Genomic DNA, 27,743 nt, shown 5'->3' on the forward strand with positions numbered 1-27,743 from the left:
AGAGCTCTGCTCCTCATTCCACGTCGACCCTCAGTGTGGCCACGCGGGAGTCTTCAAAACCTACGAAAGACTTCGACACCGCTATTACTGGCGGGGAATGTACAATTTCGTTCGAACGTTCATCCGCTCTTGTCGTGAGTGCCAACGCCGTAAAGCGCCACCACACAACTCCGCCGGTGAACTCCAGCCTCTGCAATGCCCATCCCGACCCTTTGATCGCGTGGGCATAGATCTCTACGGGCCACTTCCGTTGACTCCTACCGGCAACAGGTGGATAATCGTTACGGTCGGCCACTTAACCCGTTATGCGGAGACCGCTGCTCTACCAAATGCTACAGCGCAAGAGGTCGCCAATTTCATACTTCACCGTTTTCTCCTTCGTCATGGAGGTCCACGTGAACTTTTAAGCGACAGAGGCCGCGCCTTCTTATCTGAAGTCATCGAACACCTGCTTGCTGAATGCGCTATTGTTCATCGTAAATGCACTGCTTATCACCCACAGACGAACGGTACCACGGAATGCTTTAATCGAACTCTTGGTGACATGCTCGCCATGTATGTTTCACTTGATCACTCTAATTGGGACCTCGTTCTTCCGTTTGTCACCTATGCCTACAACACCGCGACTCAGGCCACTACCGGATTCTCACCCTTTTACCTTCTTTACGGCCGTCATCCTTCGCACACAATCGACACTATTCTGCCCTACCGGCCAGACCCATCCGAATGCCTGCCGATCTCGGAAGCCGCCAGACACGCCGAGGAATGTCGCCAGCTGGCCCGCCGATTCACCTCGGACGACCAGAACCGTCAAAAGGCCCTTCACGATGCCCAGAACTCGACTCCCACTTTTCTCCCGGGCGCTCTCGTCTGGTTGTTAGTGCCACACCGCACGCCTGGGCTCGCTTCAAAACTCCTTCCGAGGTACGACGGGCCATACCGCGTTCTCGAGAGAACATCAACCGTTAATTACCTGGTTGAGCCGCTAACGCCGCCGTCCGACATGCGACGTCGTCACCGCGAAGTCGTTCACGTTCAGCGTCTCAAGCCGTACCACAATTCTACCGTCCTTCCAGAAACCTAAGTCGCCAGGATGGCTCCTTTATTTCCTCGGGGCCATTGTAAGGAAGATGACGAACGTGCGCGCAGTCAGCAGCATCGGCAGCATCAAGCGCGCAGCAGAAGCTCGAGCTCGGGGGCTGTGCTCGGTGCATCGTAGAACCGGCGGCCGCTGCGAACCCTAATAAACCTCCTCTATAATATATATATATATATATATATATATATATATATATATATATATATATATATATATATATATATATATATATATATATATATATAAAGATAACATGAAAAAAAAGTTCGCTAGGCCAGTTGTTGCCTGAAATAATATTGTACAAGGTAGCGTTGTTCAAACGTAACCACAAAATTTATTAAACAAGCAGTTGATAGTAGAACTCCACTCGTCAGGCGCAGGATAACTATTATAATCATTATATACCTGCCCTCACGATTGGAGTTCCACATCAGAACTATGCACATGTGCATAGTTAGCGAACTCGCCGGATCCAGTTCGCAAATTGCAGTATGTATCGTAATTTGCCAAAATGTAATTAGCAATATTTTGACAATTTGTCGATACTATTTCTTTTAGTTTTTCGCGCAAATAATGCCTGCCTCTTGCAGTAATCCAGTTGAAGAAGTCGAATTAGGACACCAGCGAAGGGAGATTTTCTTATTCTGTTAATATTAACATAAAAGGTCCTATATGGTCCAAAAAGAGACAACTCAGGTTTCCAGGGAGTCATGGTTTGTTCTGCGTCGCATCCTTGGCCAGTTGACGTTTTATTTAACGTTCACCATTTCGCATTCAACCTTCAGCTGAATGCGGGCGCCTCAACAAGGCAGTCGAACCAGCCCATCGTGTTTATCGCCATTGCTGGCATTCTCATAGCGAAGTCCTGGCGATGGATGCACATGGTGTGAGGTAGTTCAGTGCTTGACGACGTTGTCGAGTGCGGTTGGTTCAGTACCGGCAAGTTGAAGTTTCGAGTCGATCGTAGTGTCCTTGGAGGAGACGTCCTTTTCCGCTTTCCTGAAAAAACAAAGAGAAAGAGAACGAAACTATGTCTTGTTTGCGAAATCTATTCACATAAAACGGAATGCAAATGAATCGTTCCAGTAACTCAGCCCAGAGACTGTCAGAACACCGCTCCATCGGCAGTTCGAACTGTGATGATTGTTATAACACTCTCTAAGGCTCATTGCTGGGACTAAGACCGACAGGCGGACCACCGAGCACTCGCTTCCGGAAACATTAAACGTACTAAGCATAGAATTCGCATTTCGCAGGAGGGAGGTGTGAACGCCCTACACAAGTCACCTATGCAGTACGCCGGCTGCTTCTGAGAGTACAGCTAATCGGAGAACTGGGCGAAAACGTCGGGAGCTTACGACCGCCCAACCGTCGCCAAAATTCATTCAGCTTTTAGTTTTTTTTTGTCATTGGCAGTTTATAAACAACCTGCACACTTTGTGCCCTTACAATTTTGTGGAATGGTACACCTAATAATTTTTTACTGCCAAACCGTTCGGAAGTCAATGGGCCATCACAGACCAAAGGAAATTGACTCGTTAACGACTGCTGCCTGTAGGTCATAGAGCACACTTTGGGTAGTCAAAAGCGCAAGTCCTTAAGTAGGCATCTAAGGCAAGAGAGAGAGAGGAATACTTTAGTAAGGCTGTAGATGCTACCTAGCGAAATGGTCTACGCGGTAAACTATATGATTATGGCAAACGACGAACTTTAAATAAACAAAAGAAACGGAAAAGGAAGAATGAAAATACGCAGTAAAGAAAAGAAAAGGAAAAGAAAGAATGAAAATACGTAGGAAAGCAGAAGGAAAGAAAGACAAATGTAGTAAGTATATCTAAAAGCATGTCAGCACACATTGTTGTGAAAAAAACAAAAAAAAAACAAATTACATACATCATTTCGTTATTGGGTCGCATTCGGCCTAACCTCTGTTTCGGTAACGACATTCCAGTTCAGCAGGAAAGCCACCTGCGGCGTACCACACTTCTAGCGTAAAATAAAATTCTGGAGCTTAAGTAACGTCTTTAAATTGCGCCGGGTTATGAGGGGCGTCGTATATAGCGGGGGCCCCCGAAATGATTTCGACCACCTGGTGTTCTTCAACGTGCACTCAAAGCCCGACACCGGATCGATTTTGTACTCCACCCTCCCCCACAGGAATGCGACCGCCAGGCGGTTGGCATCCAACCTGCAATTTTAAGTTCGGCAGCGAAAAATACAACCACAGAGCCACGAAGACGAGTACACGTGATGGTTGACAGGAGCTTGGAACACACGTATATCACACAAATCGAATTGCTGGCGGCGTCGCGATCGATCGGGTAGGGAGTTCACGACAACGGAAACAGAAGGACACCAATAAAAAAAATTGTTGTTGATGAATATCGGACGGAAACATGAATATCGGACGTGTGTGTGTGTGTGTGTGTGCGTGTGCGTGCGTGTGAGTGCCTGTGCGTGCGTGTGTGAGTGTGTGTCTGTGTGTTGACCTGTAATTCAGCAAGATGGCCAGTACAGCTAGTTAGCCGTTATTCATGACTGAGCATTGTAGGAAGCTCAAAAGATGACGCCCATACAAAAAAAAGACGCGGCGAATGATGGGACAACGGGACAGCGCTTCTTTACACTTACCCTTTCTTTAGCGCGCATCAGCTGTTGCGCTTCCTAAATATGTGTACGGAAAAACCACCAAGTGCCTGAACTGTCTTACGAACGCTTCTTTGCAGTTTGCTTTGTCACTATTAATCCAAGCAGCGCAGCAACGAACAAGCGGCGCCCGTGGGTCTTATTTCTATCGCGCCACTTCAGAAACACGCACAAAGCGCTCACCTCGAGTTCCCCAGCTGTTTGGACTCGCTTATCGTGTCCGGCAGCGCAACCCGTAGCGTCTCCGGCAACAAGAGCATCATCGATGAGGCGAGAACAGAAATGGCTGCCAGAGTGGCCATGGGTACTGAGTCAGTCAGGTAGGTTCTCTGCAAACAAAAAAAAAATCGAAAAATACTTAGAGCGTAGAACCTTCCCCGGCCCACACAACAAACTATCCCGAGCGCAGGCTACAACTTTCCGCCTGCTACAAACCAATACTTACCCCTCGTTACAACTTTACAGCAAGATCTACCCAGACATTTACCCCAATCCCACGTGCCATATCTGCAAGACACAGCCAGCCACACTTCCACACATGCTTTGGGACTGTACACACCAATACCCCGACACCAACCCCACGACCCTCTCGTCGAGATGGCACGCTGCCCTGCGTAGCCCCAACCTTGACGACCAATTCTGGGCGACCCAGCAGGCCTGCGAGGCGGCGAAGAGGCAACACCTCGACGTCCCCACGTGGGAGGCCTAGGCCCAGCCACCATCTCTTGCTGGTTTCAATAAAGTTTATTCAGTCAGTCAAAATATAAATAAATAAGAAATTGAGCGACGTTTTATCCGCGAATGTGGGCGACAGGCGTCTGCATTACGTCCCACGTCTTTCAGCTCCCGGATTCACGATTGCAATCGCGTTCACCGCACTGCAAAATGTTGTTCGGGAGCTCCCTCGACACACGTCGTGGCTCGTCGAGGAGGGAAGGGCAACTGCCAGTCGTCCGTAGCATACCACCACCACCAGTGGCACTATATATATATATATATATATATATATATATATATATATATATATATATATATATATCCTCTACAACGTCGCTTGCTTCCACGCACTTCATGTACAAGTTTTTTCACTTTGACACACCTAATGATTGAAAATTGCTGGCTCTCCCATAATGGACACTAAATGTACGCATGAAATGGCAACCGGCAGAGCAGATTGGTTGTAGATGATACTAGCCACAATCTTAAAAAAAATGTAGTGCATGTTCACAACGGCACACCCCACCACACCACACCGCACCATACTGTGCACTGGTCCCTACGGACGCGGCCTACCTAGAAGATAACCGATCGAAAGCCGCACGACAGGCAGCCACACACGTCAAGAAGGCAGGGTTCACTGTCCAGCTAGAAGAAAATCGACTGAAGGAGCGCCACGCAGTGTGGCGCCATCTCTCGAGACGACGAGACACCCTGCGCCACGGAACTCACGGACCGCTGGCGTTCAACACAGGCAACCCTATTTCAGCGCCAAAAGATGACAATGAAGTGTATGGTGTCCTGTATGTGCCTTTTGAACATTGATATTGTAAATGACAAATAAAGCTTAAGCGTACTCGAAGTTACAGCTTGAGTGATATTGTGAACAAACATTAGGAAGAACTCGGAAGCAATATTTTTTGTAACATGTTTGGGCAGTAGCTAGCCAATGTAACGCAATCCTGTACAAAGAGGGTGGGTATCAAAGACAGCGATTTCCTAAGCTTCAACTGGTTGCTCGGATTATCTTGTTTTGTTCTCGCACCTTGCTCGGATAACGGCTCGGGCTTTTGGCTCAAGGTCACTTGAATGTCACCGGCAGCGGAAGCTAAAAGCATTTCATGCTTAAAAGATCAATTGAGGAGAAAACATCAAAGGATGGTTGTCACGGTCAAGCGATAGCTGCTCGGTAGGTTCACTGAGATATACGCTGCTGGATGGGTGCTGTGAGCTAGGTGACCAGGCCTGAGTGAACTGGGCATGCTGCATTAGGCATGGTGCACAGTCTTCAGCCTCAACGCGCGTCGAGACGAGGGACGCACCGGCGTATTCATATTCCCTGCTGAAGCGGTCATTCCGTTAGATACATGTTGTGGGCGGCCATCTTGAGAAGCATTCCTTTTCTCGCTCAGCAAAATAGCCATTTTATTTGAATGCGGCGTCTAAACTGCAACTGCAACGTTTTTTTTTTTTATTCACCATATTAAGATGTTAATACATTCAAATGCATTGCCTTGTCCCGTCAACGGTGGGGGTGTTCAGTTTGCTTAAAAACTCTTTAACAATTTTATATAGCCAGCAAACGGGTAGCTGTTTTGTGTGACGTCACGATGAGTCGACGACGTCAGATCCTACAATACCGTATAGTGTAAAGACACAGAACGCGTGCTAAAGACGCAGTACACGAGGTGCTGATGCCAAAAACAAAAGCGAAGCTGACGATGTCTCCTGATGACACGGCGAGCTTTTTCCAGCTGATTTCGAACTATACAGCGGCGATTTCGGCGACAGTATGAACGCTGAAGGACCACCGCCTGCTGAGTTTTGACCATCCGCCACCCCGCGAGGCACCTGGCGTGCCCAAGCTCAACGCATTGCGCAGTGGCAAGACGAAGAGAAGCGCTGGTTATCACGTGTGTCGAAACGGTCAGGATCGACCGTCGTCTGGTAGAAAAACGAGCCAGCTTCGTCGTTTTGGGGCGAAGTGGCGGTGTAGTGTCTGACGTCACAAACACGGGGTGGCCAGTAAAAAGTAATGCATTCGTTGGATTGAGTTGGGAACGCGCAGCCAGTCTGTAAAATTCATTTTCAGGAAAGTGAAATTACTTGTAGCCATATGGTTTGGTACGGATAATGATAGGGCAAGAAGGAACGTATATTGGAAATTTTATCAACCTCAGTGCACATCTGAAGATGGCCGAAGTTGCCCTTAAAGTGTTCCAGCTTATCGCGTCCTGTTCGGCAGAGGAGCGCTGGGAGTCACGTACGCAGGGCTTGCCCAGAACACTACAGCTCTGAATTATCTTAGGCAGCCATATGCAAGCTGCAGCGGCGAGGAACAGCACACCGAGACGTCGTTATCCTAACTGCTATCGTAACAATCGAAAAGTGGCATCTGCGCACGAAGGGTGCTGCACTGACAGCGACTGCAAGGTATATCGTTGCGCACGAACTCCCCGGACGAGTGTTATCTATCCATACGCTGCAGCGACCTGTTGGCGTGACGCAGCTCGGGAGGCAACTGCTGCTGTGCAGAAGGAACAACGCCCCCAAAGCTACCAGGCATCTCACAACGCTGGCGTGATGGAGCGCCCCCAGTGGAAGTGAAAGTTGTACTTTTTTTTGTTTGTTGTTTAATTTGGCACCGGACCACCACCACCAGTATATCTGTCACAATATATTTCTTTGTGGCGGGAAGCGGGGGGGGGGGGAGGGAGCCGTTGTGTTTGAGTAAAATTTCTTGAAGCCTATTAGGCCTGGGGCTGTTTTGATATGTAGTCCATCTTTACCGGTAAAAAAACCAGCGAGGCACCCAGAAGACATCGAAAAATGCCAGACCTCTTGTCGACCTGGTGCGGCAACTTATAGACAACGTCGCCATCCCGTGTTTTTTTGTTCCTGCCTCTTTTCAGGCTTACTGAGTTTCATCTCAAGAGTAGTGTTTTCGGTATTGCGGACGTGTAGTTCACTGATGCAGCTGGAGCAACCTCATACTTATTATTACATCTCACTAAGTTGCCGGTAGAGGGCAGCAAGGTCAGTTTTAAAGAAAAACATTGATTCACAGTGGAGGAAAAGAACTAGCAAGCTTACCAGCAAGTATGCGGCCTGTAGGGTGGACAACACAACAACAAAGGTCAAGCGGAAAGTCAGAGAAGCTGAATTAGTCTCATGGGTGGCGGCAATGGAAAAGAAAACTGCCATGAGTAACTACTTAAGAGGAAAAAACGAAATCAGGAAAGAAACCATTTATGATAACTCAAAGGGAAGCTCATTACTTTTCGAAGCGAGATCAGGATGCCTTAGAACACGCACCTATAAAGCGAGATATAAGAAGGAAGAAGAAGCATGTGCTTGCTGTGGTAAAGCTAGGGAAACTACGCAGCATGTTTTATTAGAATGTGAAGACGTCTACCCAGCGGTCGATTTAGGCACCACTGGCCTCCTTGAAGCCCTTGGGTTCAGAGGGAGCAGTGGTAAAGCAAACATGTCCGCAATAGACATTAGTAAGACGCGACTGGAGGATTGGTGGAAGAAAAGTAGGGAAACGACAAAAGACGACGACGTACAAAAGCACAGTTCGCAATAGGGGATCAGAAAATTTGAGCGTGGTAGTTCATAGTGTTTTTGTGAGTTTTTTCATTGTTTAACCTAGGTAGGATATTAGGCAGTATAGTAGCAAGAGCTTGGTGGCGCAACCCACCGCCCCGTTCCAAAGGGGGACGCTCATAACATCCATCCATCCAGGAAATGTGCTCCGAGTTGTGCAGGCTTACCAGTTCCAACAGAAACGGGGCGGTCGACGAGCCCACGCGGGTGCCCACCAGGCAGGCGCTGACTCCGACCGTCCGGTACAACGTCGGGAACACTTCGGCCGCGAAGATCCACACCAGCGTCAGTGAGGCGGAGGCCAGCATCTTCCCACCGATGGCGCACATCTGTCGAGGCACCACCCACTCTAGACAAGTTTTGAGAAGAATGAAATTATGGGGATTAGCATCCCGAAGCGGCAACTCGCGGGCTGCTTTTCAATGCCAGCTACTGTATTGGCTCCTTTCACTAACATTGTCGTCACTTTTTCCTCCTTAGTTTCGAGACCTGTCAACCCTCGTTTCCAACCGTAGTATTCCGAGCTCCGCTGTCTCTCTCGCGCCTGCTTTTAAATGCGAAAGCATTTCATTGTTACTTCCCAAGAATACAGTTGCCGTCTCCAAACAATAAGTGACGCAATGCGAGGAGTAAAGTGAATTAGTGTAAAGCTGCCCGCGTCTGCACTGAGATTGGTTAGCGCGCACTCTGGCGTCACAGGTGAAAAATATCCATGTGACCTTTCTGACCATGTGACCTCATATCCATATGATCATATGAGTTCCTGTATAAAAAGCCGCACGGTCCAATACGGAGAGATGCAAATGAGAGAAAGGTAGGGAGGTTAACCAGTAGGGAACAATAGAAACACATACGATCATACGGGAATTACACTATGGGACAACTAAGTCGTGCCTTCATTCGAAAAAGGATGCAACGACCGGTCAAGCCCCAAACGAATCAAGCAGACTATTGCACACGTTGGTCCATGGACGGCCACTTTGGCAAGCCACTACTGCAATTTTTCGCATGAAGAGGGCCGCCAAGCCTTCAATTATATAAACCACAGTGCCACAGGACAAGCTTCACAAAAAAAGAGAAAGAATCGCGACTTTAAAGGACCCCTCACCTGATTTGAAAATCCGAAGCAGACAAGCATGTCGCATAGAGCATGTGGTGAGAATTGTGCCATAAATGTATCAACGGCTGCACGCCACTGAAACACCCGAAATTTTACGAAAAAAGTCCTGCGCCCTCCCTCTTCGAGGAACCGCGCTTCTAGTCGGAGAGTCAAGGTCGCACCCACAAATGCTTTTACGCAGGACGCACAGCCCACGACATCACCGATTGTGGCCCGTGACTTCGGTCATTCAGGTTATGCAGAGGAGGAGGAGGAGGAGGAGGAGGAGGAGGAGGAGGAAAAACCTTATTTGCTCTAATTGATTAGAAATTAGCGGTGGCAGATGTGGTCGGCCGTCTTCACGGTCTTATTCCCCATCTGGGCAGGGTCGACGCCCCTATTCCAGGGCACCACTGAGGGTGGCTACTCGGTGAGCGTGCCTTACTAGTCCATGCTGGACTTTGGAGTCGCTGCTGGAGAGCAACCCTCTCCCCCTGCTCCGCACTCGGGTCTTTTATTTGAAGGATTATGCAGAACGCGCAACACTGTCACTGGAAGTCCGCAGTGGCGCCGCAAAAGTAAAAAAATACAAACACGAGAAACATTTCACGCATGTCACACAACACCAATTTCTTGTTCCCGATCGGCCGCTACCCTGGGCTCCACACTTAAAAAGAGAACTCGAAAGTGAGGTCAATATGATGGTCAATTCATTGCGTAGGGGCGGATCAGTATCATCCATGCTAAAGGTTCCCAATGCCTTACTTCGACATTAAAATAGCATACTCTGCACCCGTCTTACTCGGTTTTTCCCACACGTTGGAAAAAGGACTCTAAAGATTATTAGCGAATGGTCTTCGTATATGCCTAGCATTTCCACGAGTGACTTCTATATGTAGCTACCTGGCTATTGCCTAAGCTTGCCAATCACCATTTCCAGCTCCGCGAACTTCAGAAACATGTCGGCATTTTTTCTGGCTTTAAACCCAGCATAAAAACCACTCATTGACTTCAGACGCATTGAACACGGACAAATGTCGTGTCCACCAAAAAACTCGAGAGCCTATCCATATCCTGCCAAAAAATTTTTGGAAATTAGATGTCGAATACCCTCCATGGCTGTTTACGCTCCCGAAAATAGAGTTGCCGGTGGTTTGTATAATTAAAAAAACGACATACCTTCATTAAGGCGGCTCAACAACTAGCACTATACCAAATATATATACGGTATTCAGGAGGTATGAATTTAAACACGAATGACGCCAGTATAACAAGCTCTTCAACTTCATCATTTGCCAGCAACACTCCAATAAACAAAATCATTTAGGTTATCTAATACAACGTCGGCTAGAATGGCTGAATGATTCACTAGCATGTGTACCTTAAAATTTACAACTTCTGTATGTGAGGCTCGAAAGTGGGCAGATTTCAGCGACTGCCCAGTAGCAATCACATCACTTTGCAGCACTAAAATGAAAACAATTTTTGCTGTGATAATTTTATGAGAGACTCAAAGAGCAACTGAACCCAGTAGGTAACAGTACTTTAGAAGATATAGGGCCGCTGTAATATTCAATTCAGCACAGCATATGATGCAGCAGAACGATAACAACGTCTCAGAGACGATGCGACTTCCCTCACATAATCAGGAAATGAACCGCGCTGCATTCTAAAGGCAACATCATTCAGAATATGTAAAAGTATGGTGCTTGACCAAAATTCTAAGGGCTTTGATACTGAATTGACATTCCACTACCTTCAGATAGAAACAGAAATGCTTATCCATCGGTTACGACCGGGAACTGCCTAGACAAAACACTCTTTTTCACTGAACTGGCCGCGCTGAAACTTCTCGGTGTGGTTCTGGCCTTGTTGATGAAGACACGCATCACCTTCTAAATCTCCCGAGTCATGAAACACCAGGAAGCCTACTTAAATAGCATTTAATCACGTTAGAACGTAAACCTGTCAGCTTAAGTAAAGACATTATTAGGCCCGTGGCAAATAAGAACCATACAAAAGTGCGTTTTAATAGTATTGAAAAAATTTTCGGAGGACAGCGGCATTTTTAGGCGTTATTAACGCACACGCAATCTTGTGGTGTTATTTTTTTTTTTTGTATGTGATAACGTAACTGTATGTTGTATTTACTACTTTTCAAGAGCTAACGAGTACCGGCGCTGTATTCGTGCGCTAGCATCTACTTTTATCGTGCTAATATATTAAAAAATAACAGCAGATCGGAAGAAGGAGACGGGTCTTAAGACGTAGTCGCGACGCGATCCTCGGCTCCGGTGCGAACGAAAGCAAGGGCAAAAAAGGTCGCTTGGGGACACTAGTCGAGGCAGAAGGTTCAGAATGCCTACGCTGGCACTGCAGCACGCCTCCTGGCACCATGGGAAAACGGCATTTCGGCTACTCCCTTTCTCCTATAATAGTCAACCAATTTGAAAATTTCTTGCGGTCGAACGTTCCACAAGTGGCAGCCCACAACTTCCAAGGGCTCAGCCGACATTTGCGACGAAGAACAGCGAGGAGGCCCCTTAATAGGCATAAGCGTTCGGTCGCATACCTGGTGGCAGTACGGCGACGCTGACTGCGCATGCGCCAGCGATGCCGTACACGCCGAGCATGGTCCAACGCCGGCGGCACCACCGGATGGCCGCGTAGCAGATGACGGCCACGGGGAACTCGGCGACCGCGGCCAGGACGAACGTCAGGTACGGATCACCGCCCAGGTTGGTAACCGAGAGCTGCAGGCCGTAGAAGATCATGCCGCTCGCCGCACTGCGAGGAGACAAGCATCGATTGTTCGGATAAGGGAGGGAAAGAGATAAGAAGAAGGTAGGGAGGTTAACCAGAATCATGTCCGGTTGGCTACCCTACACCGGGGGAACGGGAAAGGGGGAAAACAAAGATAACAGGGAGAGAGCGGAGGGAAGGAAAGAAGGAAATTGCAGTGAGTTCGCTGACGTGTGTGGCCTTACAGAAATTGCAATTAGAGTCACAAATGGTCGCACAAGCCCGTCGTCCTTAAGAAGCACAAAAGTGCCTTCACCGCTTTTTGGGCCTACGGGCGATGGGGGCGGTGTTCCAGCAGCACCTGCACAGAAAGCGGCCGATTGTCCAGTTTTTGAAAAGCTTTGGCAAGTTCTTGTCTCTCAGGGGTGTATCGTGGACAGTGACACAGCAGGTGGTCGATGTTTTCTTCCGTGCCACAGACCTCGCATGCTCCACTGTCAGTCACTCCAATCAATGTAGAGTATGCCTTTGTGAACGCAACTCCTAACCAAAGGCGACAGAGAAGCGTAGCTTCACGTCGAGGAAAGGGGCTACTGGCTCCATAGTGCTACAGGCTATGCGCTGCCTCGTTCCAGATTTCAAGGCACAATGAAAATCGGTGGCGCATCCATTGTTAGACCATGAATGGCGATGTTATTGCGATTAGCTGTCGTTCTTGCGATGGGTTTCTAATTTGTGTTGATGTGTTGTATATGTTTCGAGGATTCTTATAAGTATTCTATCCCCATGACAACCCTGATCGAGGAAATCCTAATCGCCAAATCAGCAGACACACGAAGGGGCAATCTTTCTGACAGCCTCAATTACGAAAAAAATTACGGCAGAACTCGTCACCCGACGACTCTCAACGGAAATGCGATTAGCCTTCCTGCAATGCACCGACACACCGCATTAATGAAGTCAAGTTTGGTTAACATACCTATTTGTCATTCTGTCATTGTCATTCTAATTGTCATTCCTCCAATGTTGCTATGGCACTCGCTTCCCAGAGTAACGCTCAAGCATGGCGACATGACGACATCACAACTACTGTATGACACCAATGCGCTAACTACTATGGAATGGAAAAGAAGCAATGATGTCGATGGAACGACAACTCCATTAGCATGACAATAGCATGATAACAATGAGATAACTATTCTTTGAAATAATAAATTTGGTGCAGCGACGACAACGCGATGACCCCGACATGAGGACAATTGTATGTATGACGGCTTGGCGTGACGACAATGACCTGACAACTACGGCACGGCCACGTAATATACCGACAAATCATTGATAGCGGATGTCTGAAGACGACGCCACGACACGACGATGTCATGACCCACGGCGGCACAATCACGACCGAGCAGTGGCCTCAAAATTACGATTGAATGAATAAGAATAATTGATATCGATGGAACAACGAACGCAGCATGACGATGACGCGAGGATGACAGCGGGATGAAATTACTGAAGTGACGGTACTGGTAAAAAGACAGCGACAACGAGTTAACAACGACATGACAATGGTATGACGAAGACTGTTTGACTACGACGGCATGATGAAAGTTTATGGCGTAGTTAGAGTAATCTAGATAAAACGACCGCGACACCATCACGAACACGGCATGACGGCGAATGCATGACGAGGACACGACGACAACGATGGCATGACAATGGTATGAGGACAATGGTATAACGACGACTGTATCGTGAAGCTTACAGGATGACGATCGCGTGATGACGATGGGTTGGGGACGACTGCATAGCGAGAGGTTGCTGACGACACTAGAATGACGACGTCACAACGAGGACGACGGCATCACCACCACAACAACACGACTAGTGGTCCAAGCTATTAGTCAACTTGCCCCACCGGGTAGACGTAGAAGCCGTGAGGACGACGGCATTGCGAGAGACACGTGACAAAGTTGAAATGACAAAGTGGAAAGACAATGACGGCATCAGGACAACGAGCACATACATAGTGAACGAAGCTGTTAGACAACTTCGCTCACCTGGTCGGCATAAGGGGCCAGATAGATAGAAAAGATAGATGAGCTCAGAACGTCGGAAGTAGGCGAAGAATGCTGATCGCATTAGTATTGATTAAGGAAGGTGTAAGGCAGACGACACACTCTCTTCCATGCACTTCACGGCATACTTAGAAGATTTATTGAAGCGGTTAAACTGGTATGGGGATTAGAAATGATGATCAACAGGGACCATCTCAGCAACCTACGTTTGCAGATGACATTATCCTCATTATAGACTCTGGAGAAAACTTGCAAGAAATGATCCAGAACGTTAGACGTCAAGGTGCACTAGTAGGTCTGAACATTAAAACAAAAATTATATGGTAATGTTCGATGTTCTGATGATAGAACAAGATTTGGTAATACTCTGTCAGCCTGTAGAATTGCTAGAAGAATACCTTTGTCTAGACAGGCCACTTAGTCAAAGGGATTCTGATCATAAAGAAACACAGAGAAGGTTGAAAAAGGGGATAGATTGCATAAGGCGAATATTGCCAAGTAATCACAGGCAGGTTACCGCTATCCTTGAACAGTGTGACTGTCCCCGCGGCATTGAACTTAGAGGACCGTTCGCCACTACGCAAGGTCGCCTGGACACTGACCATTATCCGCTCTAAACATATTAGTATGTCGATCTCGTAAACCATTGGATCAACATCAACAAAGACAATTCTATATACACTTTTTTTAAGCTCCATGGACCTGCAGGAATGCTTGTAGCGAGAATTTGTATTCATTGTGTGGTGTGTGTGTTGTGATTATGTGCAGTCGCCGTGACTAGCTGCGACTGTGTGTCTGTGATTTCTGTCTAGCTCTCTGTACTTTCTTCTTACCTCTCCCTCTGCCGTTCCCCAGTGTACGGTAGCAAACCAAATTTTCCGCTCTGGTTAAGCTCCCTGCCTTCCGCCTTTCTTTTGTTTCACTCTCTTGGACCAGAAAGGCGTACAATTTTCCGTATACTGCGAACTTTTGATATAAGATAGTATCGCCGGGTCACTTACGAAGCGTAGACCAGAATGCAGGTGTAGAGGAAGACCCTCCGACTCCTCACAAGGTCCAAGCAGCCGGCTTTCTTCTTCGCCGCTTGCTCTTGCTGAAAAGTAGCGCAGCAATATAGGGAGCTGAAGAACAAGGTCGTCTGATTCAAGGAACGTAAAGCAGCTTCATCTCAATACACCCTAATATTAGGAAATGAAACGGAACACAAATTGAAAGGTGTGAAGGGTTTTGGAAAGGCAGAAAGGTCAGCATGACCCTCTTATATATCTCCCTCACAGGGCCCACAATATCGTCATCTATGCTTTCGTGCTTGGAAATATCCCTTAACAATTCCCTATTTACCTTGTTGTAGGCTCCCTTACTATATAGAAATGCTATCCATAAAGGCCCTATCTGACCTACTGAAATTTGTATGCACTGAGCTAGTACAAACATATAAAAGAGTCCTGCAGAGTCATATTGCGGCTGTGACTACTTGCCTAATGTTCGATGATTAATATTCTTAATGATGCTTTGGCAGAAAGGTAAGAAGCTCCTACAAGAGTATGTGTAAAAGTACAGAAAAAATGTATATTTAACTGCGGCACCTTCCTATGTGCGTAGGAATACCAGCGTTCAATTAGCGCGCAATCTCCTTATAGACTGTAAAAAAATGCTTATACAGAAATGTCACCTGCAAGATTTTTTTCCTCAGTTGCCCAAGCACCGAGTCAATGTCGTCGACTGGCTGTCCGTTGTCAGCGCAGGCCTTCAGTATGACCTTTCGGGCCGCAATCATCTTTCCCGTGGCTATCAACCAGCGCGGAGACTCCGGCAAGTACCTGAAATCATTACGCAAATAGATATATTACACACATCTTTAAAATAGGGGCACCCTAGCTTAAACGACCCCAGCGGTTCGGATATTGTCATTGCTTATGCCCTGAATGCCAAACACCCTTGCTTGGGTTTGCGTTCATGTCAATTTCCCGGCTTGAGTTAGCGTCGCACCCTTGCAGCGACTTTGCGGCAGAAGGAACAAAGTCATAAATAATTACAGTACGTGCACTTTGTGCCACGCTTAAAACTCTAGCTGAAGTCGCGAAGGCGAGCTCGACGCAATGCAACCGCAGTCGTCGGGCAAGGCATTCCAGATTAGAGTCCACGCCGGCCGAAATCTTCCCACCTTAGTCGTGCTATAGGCCTTGCGTTGAGAAGCGATCGTGAAAAGAGCAGCGGTGGCTTGTGGTTAAATATTTGCCATTTACATCCGATGAGGAGAGGCGATAGCCCACACCATAGTTTGCTTGTTACGAACGCGACGTGTTACTCAGAAATCAGATAAGATTTTGTGCTTGACGGAGAGCCGTTGATTCGATGGGTGCCGTTATGCACGTCAAGGTGCGTAACCACGCATTTTTTGGTTACTTGCGACAGCAAGTCGCCTAGTATTTGCACTCGTTCGCGTCATGTTGTATGAATCGTATTGCGCGTTATTTGTCTAATAGCGGGGGGAAAATGCAACTCAGAAATGCGAAGATGCCAAAGGCGCACCCTAAAATCTAGAAGGCAACATCCGTTAATTGGCGAGCGCATGATGGAAGAAACCACCATTACGTGGCGCCGCAGCAACCTCGGAGACTTCACCAACCGACTTGCATAGTCACCAAGATCGCCTAGTACTGCTCCTCGCTTGCGCAAATTCATCGGCGAGGACCTCGATCGACGATCGGTGAGCGAAAGCATTAGTGTCAGCTGCATGCCATGAGATCCATCCACCTGACCCTCCTATCGCGACTACTTTCAGTCGCAGTTTTACGCGATGGGCAGTCAGTCAGTCAAGAACTCTATGGAAGTCCTAGGGAGTTTCAAGCCGTTAGAGATTCCACGCGTGGAACTCCTCCGGCCGAAACTGTAGGCGACGCCCAAGCCGGGACGGGAACGTGGTGACGCTCCGCCAGTTCTTGGGCCCTCTGGACGGCCTTGAGTTGAAGTTTGAAGTCCGGGCTTTTGAGGGCTTCTTTCCATTCGGGCTCACTGGAGAGAGGGCCCTTTGGTAATGCGGTACATTGCCATAGCACGTGCGAGAGTGAGCAACAAAGTTCTGGGCAGTCTGGGCAATTTGTCGGGACTTCTGATTTACAGTCACTTAGTAGGCCTCGTGACGGATACGAGTCCGGTTGTAGCATTCGAAACGCGGCCGCCTGCGCGCGTTCGAGTTTGGCATTGAATAGTTTTTTTTTTTTTTTAGAGCGCAGCTCTTTGGCGTCCGTTCCTGGGTTTCGCGTCGTCGTTGTCGTCGGCGTTGTCGTCGGCCTCGTAACCAGCTCCGCCCCCCTTCGCTGGAGTGGGAGACGAAGGACGCGAGCCGCGAATGGCGGAGACCAATGAGAGCGGCCCCTTCAGTGACGTGCGCGCGCGATGCTGGTGTCATGCAGACCCTCCTTACGGCTCGATGCGCACTCGTGTCTGGTCTCAGCCGATCCGCTCGTTTCGTACTATCGTCTGCTCGCGCCACAGCTCTCGCCCGCGCCTGTTTGGTTCTGTTGGGTCGGTCTCGTTCGCGCTTGTTTTGGTTGTTATTGTGTGAGATTGTTTCTTAATCTGATTGTATGCGCTATGCGAATTTTTTACTCACCATGACCAAACCACAAAGAACAGCAGGGGCACGGTGATGGCGCCCTGCAGGGACCTCCAGTCTTGCAGTAGCCACGCGAAGCCCGGGAGCATGATGATGCCGATGGCGAAGCCGACGCTGAAAGCCACCGCCGTGGTCGTCCGCTTCTGAGGCCCGATCACCTCCATCACTGAAAACACATTAGTTGCGCTCGTTTAACGTGGCACGCACACGCGACGTGGCCAAATTCATGCAAATGAGCAGTCGTCCCCTCTTGCGTACGCGATTTTTTCTGTGTCCGGAGTTGTCGACCTTTCTGCGCGTATTTCCTCACGCGGCGACAGCGGGAGACCCTCAACAGCCGGTCTGGCGAGGCACGGCACGCTGCCTGCTCATGGACTTTTCGTTGCGGTTCCGATAGAATGAAGCGATCAATCATTGGAAAGCTTTACAAGAACACTTTCTAATATTTGTTCCTCTTATCGCCGAAGCGGAGTAGGCGAGTCCACGCCGGCAGTAATCTCGAGTTTCTATGTCATTTGTTCACCGCGATCGGTGCATGTGGAACAAGAGCGCATCCTCATGTGCAGTTGTCGCATTTCCGAATACACTCGGTACGAAATCGATCGCCGCGCAACAATCTCGAGAGAGATGGGCAAGAGCCCTCCTTTCCTGCTGTATATATGCAAAGTGGCTGGATACACCACTTGAACGGAGATAGCGCGCCCACCACTTTGAATGAGTGCCTACAGTGGCGCTTACGAGGCAGACGAACATGATCCCAAAGAAGGTATCTTTGCGACCAGCAGCTCTTCTGCCAAAAGCTCTGTTTCAGCAACCTTTATGATGAGCTCTCAGTATCAGCCGCTCTTTTCCGGCTCTGCTAGAGTCATGAAGCGAGCTGACGTTTCATTGTTCAATCTGTTCCAGGCAACATGGTTTTTTTTTTTCACTTTTACAATCTCGATCTCAGTGATGGGTTCTCACCACACAATACGGTAACGCTTGCTTCGTTGATCATTTCCGCCCCACCATTACAATGCTTAGGTCACCGTCTCGACGACGTCAACCTACAATCTACGTTGATAATTAAGTGTAGTTCCTCTAGCAGAGTTAATTTGCGTGTCTACTGATTAGCTTGTTTATTCGCTTCATTATCAGTTAGTTGGTCTGTCATTTCGCTGGCTGGCTGGCTGCCTGCCTGCCTAATTAGCTTGCTTGTTTGTTTGATAGCTAGTTAAATTGGTTCATTGGCCTTCGAACAGTATACACTCATGGAGACGGGGAGTCCATGTCTACGGTTTTGCTTATGACATAACTATTGCATGAGTCCACTTGTGTTTTGTTGGCTGCCATTGAGCGCTTGCGTATGCAGGTGAAGGGAGCTCAGAAGTAAGCATCAGAGCGTCGGTGAGAATAAGAAGCGAAAGGTCCGACAGCGTTAAGCAGAAGTAGCAATAGCATTAAGCAGAAGTTCCGACAACATTAAGCAGAAGTTCCGACAGCGTTAAGCAGAATTTCCGACAGCATTAAGCAGAAGTTCTGACAGCGTTAAGCAGAAGTTCCGACAGCGTTAAGCAGAAGTTCCGACAGCGTTCTCTCGCACGACCACCACCAGGAGCTCACGTCAACGCGGGAGAAACTTGGAAGCGGACTCACGAAGGCAAAAAGATGCGGTCTGTCCCAGTCCCAAGCCGAGGCCCAGAAGGCCCCTGAAGAGCAGCAGAAGCGAGAACCCCGGGGACACCGCGACGCAGACGCTGCCAACGAGGCTGGTCACGTAGCCAGCAATCACCATGGGCCGTCGTCCGAGCCTACACAACGGCGGCAAACCAAAACTCCCCCTTAGACAAAAGCACTTCAACGATTTTCGAGGGCACGTTTTCACAAGGTGATTGTGCGGGCTGGCTCATAAGTACAAAATTTCAAGCACTAGTGGACGAAACGACGGCAAGTATTCATGGAGTTCACGAAAGTGCACATTGCAACCTGACACCTCGCATTTTTATTGGTGGCGCGAATGGAGTTTATGGTAAGTCACAGGTGAAAAAAAAAGAAAATCACGAGTATAGCGGCATAGCGGCAGCAAAAATGCTCACTAAGAAAAATTAAAAATGTCAACGAAACTTCACAGCTGGAAGCTGAAAAATGCTATGATAAAAAATAAGATAAAGAGCACATAAAGATGTGTGCATGTGTGTTCTTTAGTGGTGTTGTATTCGTGAATTACTTCGTGCGTTCCCCTTGTATGCACGTATGCGTGCGCAACTACGGTACCTTTGGGAGGAGTGCGCGACCATGGTGTAGTACGTTCAACAAGGATTGTCACAATAAAACAAGTCAGAAAGAAACAAAAAAGTGTATCTGGAGAATGCGTTTGCTTGTTTCCCGAGGAAGCCCTCATACATAATGACCCACTTGCGGTACACGCAAGTTAATTTGACATTGTCCAAATGTTTATTCGTAATGTGTCTATTAGCGCAGCGTTCGCGAGTCCCTCATTTCCCCTCTCCCCGCATCAACGTCATTACCCTCTTCCGTAACGTACTGCATGGCAGTTGTTATGACAAGTACTAACCTACCCATGCTGTTGAAATCTGAAAGCGCAGGCTCTACACCGCTATCCCTCTTCTCTTCGCACGATGGAAAGGCTTAACGCTGGGGACGTATTCTCCGACGATCACTTTCGGCGACACTGTCGCCTCGACCGTCAAGCGCGCGCTGATTGGCTGCACACCGCATGTGCTGATTGGCTGGTTGAGAACTACGTCACGTCGCGAAAGCGATAGTACCGCCGAAAGTGATCGTCGCAGAATGCGCCCCCTCGAGAATACTAACCTGTCCCCCAGTGACGACACCAGCGTGCCGACGAGCATGCCGCTCATGGTGGCCGTCTGCACCAGGCTTCTCGTCCATGCTCGATCACACACCAGGTCCCACTGCATTTAAAATCCAGCCACCACTCAATACATGTGGTAAGACTCTGTAGACCACAATCAATTCACCTCAACTTCAAGAGGAAGCCTTAGCTCGCGCCCAACTCTGATATGCTTATTCAGATACATACATCCATAACGCAGAAACACCTATGTGAGAAAACAGCTGGGACCGTTTCAGTGAAAACTGGGGAAGATGAGAGAGAACGGTAAATTCCAGTGACTATAGCAAGCGAAATTTCGATTTACGGCCTCCATTTTTTGAACTCCCCGAAATCGATCACAATTCAATAAAATGCACCTAAATATTCATGCGAGATAACAAAAGCGACAGGATATACAAAGCTCTGAAATATTCCGTTACTTCGCGAGTAGAACTTCTCTAAAGCCATAGTAAGCACTATAAAATTTTCACGTAAAGGTTAAGGCTATATCTCACGTTTCTCCGCTTGAGATTTAGCGACACAGCTTACATAACTGCGTTATCTGTCTTTCTTGCCAAGTTTTGTAAACTGTTTTTTTTTTCTTTTTACCAAGCCAATTTTTGACAATTTCGGTAAACAATTTCAGACCCCAAATTAATGTTCTGCTACGTAGATTCACTACAGAATTAATTTTCTCTCTCAAGCGCAAGAAATTTTCAGCCAATCAGTCCAGCAGTTCTCCGAAGGTTTTCGCATTTTACGGGTATTTCCATGGGGAAATCAGAATTTGCCCCGAGTTCGCCCCGAGCTTCCACAACAGAGAAGGCTTTAATTTCTGTTTAAATACATGGAATGGACAAATCGTTTGCCTCGGCAACCACTGCACCCGATTTCATTAAGTTGTTTGCATTTAAAAGAAAATTATGGAAATGTACTTACTGCTTGAAACAGATTTTTAATTTAAGCTGTCGACTATTTTAATGAAAAATGTTGAGAAGCAGAAATTTTCAAACAAACAAACTAGACAGTTGACAACTACGTAACTGAGCAATACATACAGATATCACAGTTCCATAAACTTCATGTAGTAACGCGCCTAAAACGCAGGAAATTGATGTATCGTGCAGCGCTGTGGAAATTGCCACTACTTTGTGAGTAGAACTGCTCCGAAGCCCGTGTAAACCTCGCGGTAAATTAACGTAAGCTGTAAATTTGCATATTAATTTTGTCCGCTTAGATGTTCTAGCGGATGCCGTTTAGGGAAGTGCGATATCCGTTTTTGGTACAAAGTTAAGAACTTGTAAAACACGTGCTTTCATTGTTTGTTTGTTTGTTTGTTTGTTTGTTTGTTTGTTTGTTTGTTTGTTTGTTTGTGAATTCTCGGGAACAAATTTAGGTAATAAGTTAAAATGTTTCCTACCGTCACTACAATCTAACCATCTCTCAAATGCAACAAATGTCTTTGAAATAATTGCTCCCGTTGTCCCATAAAAGAAATTATGCGTTTTACTTGTATTTGAAAAGATAAATTGTAGTTGGCTATTTCAGACCTTCGTTGTGAAGCCCACTGACTAGTGCCGTCGAGGACATATGAAACTGAAGCTCGCATCGACATAGCGTTTCTAGGCTAGATGTGTTGCATTATCTATTGAAAACGTTTAACAGCACAGAGGACTAACATCACTATTACTGTGTACACGGCCAGAAAGATGCTCATCCGACACACTATAGCGCTTCAGGAGTCAGAAAACTGTAATTCAGGAGTTTCACTTGTACACAGAGAGCGAAATGAACAGAAATATCGAGAGCGAAAAAAAGAAAATGTTTTTTTTTTCAAAGTAAATTCAATGCAACCCTAATGGTGAACCGCAGTAATTGCGAGGACGAGAAGGATCAAAAGGAAGGATGAAAGGAAAGGTAGGAATATGAACTAGACGCACGTCCGGTTTCCTGCCCTATACACAGGGGAAGGTATTTAGCAATTGCAAGAAGGTACCACCTACAAGCCTCGTACCACAAAGCTGAACGCATACACCCTGGACAAGCGACCAAAAGGATGTATGTGCGTAAGTCGTCCTAAATACTAACATTGAAATTAGGCATAAATATCAGCTGTCTCTTGACTATAGTTCTCAGAGAATGCAGTCCGTCAATGATGGCTTCTTACGACCGGTAAGGTCTCTCGAGTAGAATGCGGTTCCCGATCAGGACAAGGTCGGATGGCGAGCAATCGCTGTTGTGGCTGATCGCCGGTACTTCAACAAGTCCGACACATCATAAAAGCTCACATATATTTTCCTATATCTGCGTGTCGAGAACACGGCGGACTGTGTAGCACATATACTACAGAAACAACTACCGTGTAGACACGTGTGAGGGCTGCGCTGTGTTGCACAATTTTGACGAGGTGCGGCCCTTACACGGGGCAGTACCTTTCGGTCAATATGGCGCCGGCTCAGCCGGCGACTTGTGCGCACCCGGGATCCATTCCACCAGAGTTCAACTAAAGCCCCTTAAACTTCGTAAAGTAGCGACACGCTTTGAAGAATGCCGCCTCCTCCTCGCGCGCTCTGGCCGAGGCCGATGCCGCGTCGCTATTGGCCTAACAGCATCACGTGGGCCCTCGCGCCGTGCATCAGCGCCATTTTTGCTCGAGGAGCGTCTACGGAGTGGCGAGGAGCGCGTGTTGGCGCCGTTGCTACGCTCGAGCAATGTAGGCTGCGGCACGGTCGAGGAGGGAGCGTGAAAGAGAGGAGAGAAGAGGAGGAGTGAAGGCGGAGGAGGAGAGTGTCGCTACTTTACGAAGTTTAAGGGGCTTTAAGTTCAACGCGTAGCTCGCGCCATCTAGTAGCGGCACGCGGAAGTATGCATGGTGCGAAAATTGACCGACGTCCGCGCGCGACGTCGGTGTTTCGTCTTAAGAAAATCTTTTTCTCCAAATTTTGGGCTACCAAGTTGGGGTAGCGGCCCTTATTGCGGCTCTCACACGCGTCCATATGGTATTAGGGTCAATTCGCTGAAGTGTTTTCTCTGGAAGCGTGCTCTCTAATGAACTCCCAGGTGCCGTCATTTTTTTCTCTTTTTTGCACGAAGAAACATTATAGATTTTACTTCCTTCTAGTTAGCAGCACTCGGCTAAAAAGCGTGTACCGCAAAGCGAATGCTTAGCCACCATTGTAAGCGATTCAATCTTATCACATCTGCTAAATCTTACCCTGAACAGATGTCTCAGTGTCACTTGAGCAACTAGCGTATCTCTACCAGATGGCGGGCCGGCTCGTTCCCACTTGACATCGGCACGTCCGGGGGCAGTGTTTATGCTCAGGTTTTCTCATACGCCGTGCACTTCGTCTTTCGCGGCTTTAAAACAGATAGTTTTCATTTCTTCCAGCCATATATGTTCGCAAGTCGGTTTCTCGCGGTTTATCATTGTGCTGCGGGTACTTTATTTCTACCCGCCGTGGTTGCTCAGTGGCTATGGTGTTAGGCTGCTGAGCACGAGGTAGCGGGATCGAATCCCGGCCACGGCGGCCGCATTTCGATGGGGGCGAAATGCGAAAACACCCGTGTACTTAGATTTAGGTGCACGTTAAAGAACCCCAGGTGGTCAAAATTTCCGGAGTCCCCCACTACGGCGTGCCTCATAATCAGAAAGTGGTTTTGGCACGTAAAACCCCATATATTATTATTACTTTATTTCTGTATATGGCGCGAGACGGTTGCAAGGATGCAATGTATACGTGGTCTGAATGTGCTTGTCGCCAGGCGGTAGTACGCGTGGGCGTATATTTGATGCTACATTCGTAGATGCTCTTGCATTCACGTCGTTGTTTATGTGATTAAGCCTGGTATAGAGTTATGTCACGTGATTCCTGAGGAACTGCAGTGCACCGGATGTTAAACAAATACCATCCGGTGTCATAACCAGAAATACCATCCGGCATCTTGCAATTCGTTTCAAGATGCTACAACAAAGCGTCGCTTCGCACATTTGTAATCGTATCCAATCTGACACCTTCTTTTGCCACAATCAATTGACATGGCTTTGAGACGCCGTTACTCGATTTTACAACAGACCCGCACTTAATATGAGCTGCTGCTACCAGAGTGACTGCTTATTCCTTGACTTTTCTAACGTGTTCGATGATGCTGCACATTGCCACCTCATTTGTAAACTTTCTGCGCTAAAGTTAGGCTCACGTACTTTGCAATAGCTACGCAACTTTTTTTTTTCTTATCGCCAGCAATTTGAATTTCATGCTTCCCAGTCTCATGTAACTTCTGCCGGCCCATAAGACAGCCTCCTGGGGCCTTCACTCTTTTTAATCCACATCAAAGATTTTCCCATCAACATAACTTCTTGCAAAGAAATATGTTCGCCGACGATTGCATAATGTATTGTCCGATAAATACCAGCAATGATCATCGAGTGCTCCAACGAGACTTTGAACGTGTCAGTGTACGGTGTAATACGTAGCTCATGACTCTAACCGTAAAAAACTTTTAAAAAATGTTCTTCGTTCGTAAACCTATCACATCCCAGTTTTCCCTACCACACTAACAGTCTTGTAACCCCCGTCATAAAACATAAGTACCTAGGCGTGCACCTCACACCAAATTTATCATGCTCTGAGCACATTACATGTGTCTCTGGCAATGCATACAAGTCATTAGCATTTTTTCGTCCCGGAACTTGTGCAGTGTGCCTTCTGACTTGCGTAATCTGGCCTATTGAAACTTCGTTCGACCTCATCTTGAATACGCCTCTCCAATCCAGTCCCCACATAAAAAAAAACATACCTTATTGAAACGTTGGAAACAATTCCAAGTAGGGCAAGTCGTGTGTACATATGTGTATGTTTTCATAGTAAAATATTTAGCGCGCACAATTGACAAGGACACAGTGAAGGGGGACACACGAGCGCATGTGTGTCCCCCTTCTGTGTCCTTGTCAATTGTGCGCGCTAAATATTTTACTATGAATTCGTACCAACTCGCCCAACTATCAGTTCTGCTGCACTTCATATGTGTATCTGTTTTCAGAACAAATAATTATAATAATGAGTCGTGTTATTTCTTGTAATCGCAGCGCTCAGTAAAGCGCAACTGAAATAAAAACTCAACTCCGGTTACAGTCGTTGAACCATCTTCGTGGTAACTCCTTGCTCACCGTTATTACACAAAATCATTCCCTTTGATTGTTCATTTCTAGGATGCTTGAAACGTCACGTCTTCAAACACCGCAGATTAAAGAACTACTTCAGCTATCCCCACATATATGGCTGCCACGGGCAATTAACTTTTCGCCATTGCTACGCGATATCTGCCTCTAGAAAATCCTCTCGAATAATGTTGTTTCACTTACGAATCATGACCCATTCCGCAATAGCCTAGCCAAACATTTTCCTTATCAGCACCGGCTGCTGTTTTTCGAGAAACCGTGAGTGCATATATGCTTGTTTGTAATTCCGATCACGCATCATTTTGACAATTTCCAGTTTTTCGAATAACGTTGCCATCTTTTTAATCATTGTTTATGAACACTGTGCGAACCTTGTGCGCACACACACTTTTGTAATGCCGACAATGTGTCATTGTCCGCTTGCTTTAATGTCTACCTTCGTGTATGATCTTTCGCGCTGCAAAAGAAGAAAATAACATAGGCCACTACATACCACAACAAGGGTTCGAAAATCTACACTGGGATCTGTGATTCGCGATGGCAAAGCGAACGCGCCAAGTCTTTTCGCATGTGTACTCACCTCTTGCACCAGAGAACTTCGGTAGTAGCTCCGACCGTATTCCCAGCGGTCACAGCGCACCGTGGCGTTACCGAAAACGGGAGTGCCGTCGACGGACAACTCAAAGTCAAACATCCGGCAACGACCACTGCGAAGCGACGACAAATATGCGCCAGAGGTCCAGTTCGACGACAACACCAGCGATTTCCACTGTTCGGACGTGACGTTCGCGGCCAGGCTGCCTGGCCTCGCGCACCAATATTCAATCGCCGGCAGGAAGAAGCTGTAGATGACCAAATGCAGACCGTTGGGAATTCCTCTGAGAAGACAGAAGAGGTAGACGTTCCTCTGGAACTTGCCGTAGTCTCCGATTACGCTCGTGACGTCAATCGCGGACATCTTGGGACACCACCGTCTCGCCGACGCCTCTTAACGATCTACGATTCGACTCTGTAGTTAATCAAAATGACGCGCCCATTTGCGCCACTGCCTCGAACAGCAGGCAGTGGAGCGTTCACCTCCGAGTTCCCTGCGTCTCCTTTAAGGTACAGGGTTCGATTCCTCGCTCGCAAGGCACAACTGGGAGCGCTCTGTCTTGAAGGCCGAGTCCACGCCGCCAGGTAGGCTGCTTGCAGGGAACGAGGGAACGAGGCTGAGTTCAGCACGCGTAGTCAAGGTGCAGGGCGCGCACTTGCCCTGCGCAATCACTCGAGCGCGTTATCGGTGCGAGTTACACCAAGAAGGCGTCTAGGCGCTGTTTCTTCCTCCGCAGATTTCTAGTGTCAATGTTTCCATTCGTTTGAAGAAGAAAAAAGAAAATAACGGAAGTACGCACTCGAAGCTACAGTGCAGCGGCAATTTTCGAGTTGTTGTTTTCAGAAACACTCAAAGACGAGTGATCCGTTATCGTTTCTTTCGAAAACGATATAGAGAACGAATGAAAAAAAAATTCTCCGTTTCACGTGAGCTCCTCAAACTGATGTGGACGACGTGCCTCCTTTTCTTTTTGGTCCCAATAAAATGCAAGCGTCCGCTACGGCTTCAGGCCCATCTGTGTTCATTCTAAAGATCTCACAAACCACACAGTTCTTCTGCCTCAGGTTTTTCGTTGTCCGGTTCCTTGCATATGTGAGCACGAGCGCTTTTGTTATGTCCCTGACTCCCACTCGGACTCAATCATTTTTTTTTCTCCGGCGCCTGAAAGCGCGAAGCCAAGCTGAACGATGTCGCAAATGTTCCTCACCAGAAATTGCCGTAAAGTGGTTCACTAGCCGGTGCTCTTTCCCCTGTCACGTCGAATACTGTCGGAAGTTGAGAACGTAGGAACACAACCGACCAGTCTGTTGCTAACCTCAAACAAACCAGTACCTTGAGACCAGCGGCCGATCGAAAAGAAAAAGAAAAGAGCTTTCTCTGAAGTCACAGTCTCACCACCAGGCTTGGCTTTGCCGATTACAAATGACCGCAAGTATGAAGAAATCAGCTTGTCCCGAGTCCTTTATGACATCTCCATGCTTCTCTTTTTCTTGTGCATCTTGTGCATCGGCCTCCTCGTCA

At 47.5% G+C, this 27,743-nt stretch overlaps 1 protein-coding gene across 1 annotated transcript; it reads right to left on the bottom strand.

Moving 5' to 3' along the window:
* Nucleotides 1-1,419: 1,419 nt before the first annotated feature.
* On the bottom strand, nt 1,420-27,743 carry LOC135911359 (organic cation transporter protein-like). Its single transcript, XM_065443598.2, has 10 exons — nt 26,208-27,743; nt 20,424-20,524; nt 19,245-19,399; nt 17,607-17,775; nt 15,663-15,810; nt 14,992-15,083; nt 11,743-11,957; nt 8,239-8,420; nt 3,929-4,074; nt 1,420-2,098 (listed from the first exon to the last, which is right to left on the bottom strand). The coding sequence occupies exons 1-10, from the start codon at nt 26,583-26,585 to the stop codon at nt 1,996-1,998; spliced, it is 1,689 nt and encodes a 562-aa protein (XP_065299670.2). The 5' UTR covers nt 26,586-27,743; the 3' UTR covers nt 1,420-1,995.

Source organism: Dermacentor albipictus, chromosome 8, assembly GCF_038994185.2.
Source record: "Dermacentor albipictus isolate Rhodes 1998 colony chromosome 8, USDA_Dalb.pri_finalv2, whole genome shotgun sequence".
NCBI classification, from domain to species: Eukaryota; Metazoa; Arthropoda; class Arachnida; order Ixodida; family Ixodidae; genus Dermacentor; species Dermacentor albipictus.

What these genes read in the sequence shown, in the direction of transcription:
- LOC135911359 (XM_065443598.2), bottom strand. Translation starts at nt 26,585, where the DNA reads ATGTCCGCGATTGACGTCACGAGCGTAATCGGAGACTACGGCAAGTTC. An exon ending in GAAGTTCTCTGGTGCAAGAG is followed by an intron (nt 20,525 to 26,207) that starts GTGAGTACACAT and finishes TTTTAAATGCAG; the next exon opens with TGGGACCTGGTGTGTGATCG. An exon ending in GTGTCGTCACTGGGGGACAG is followed by an intron (nt 19,400 to 20,423) that starts GTTAGTATTCTC and finishes GCCGTTGTGTAG; the next exon opens with GCTCGGACGACGGCCCATGG.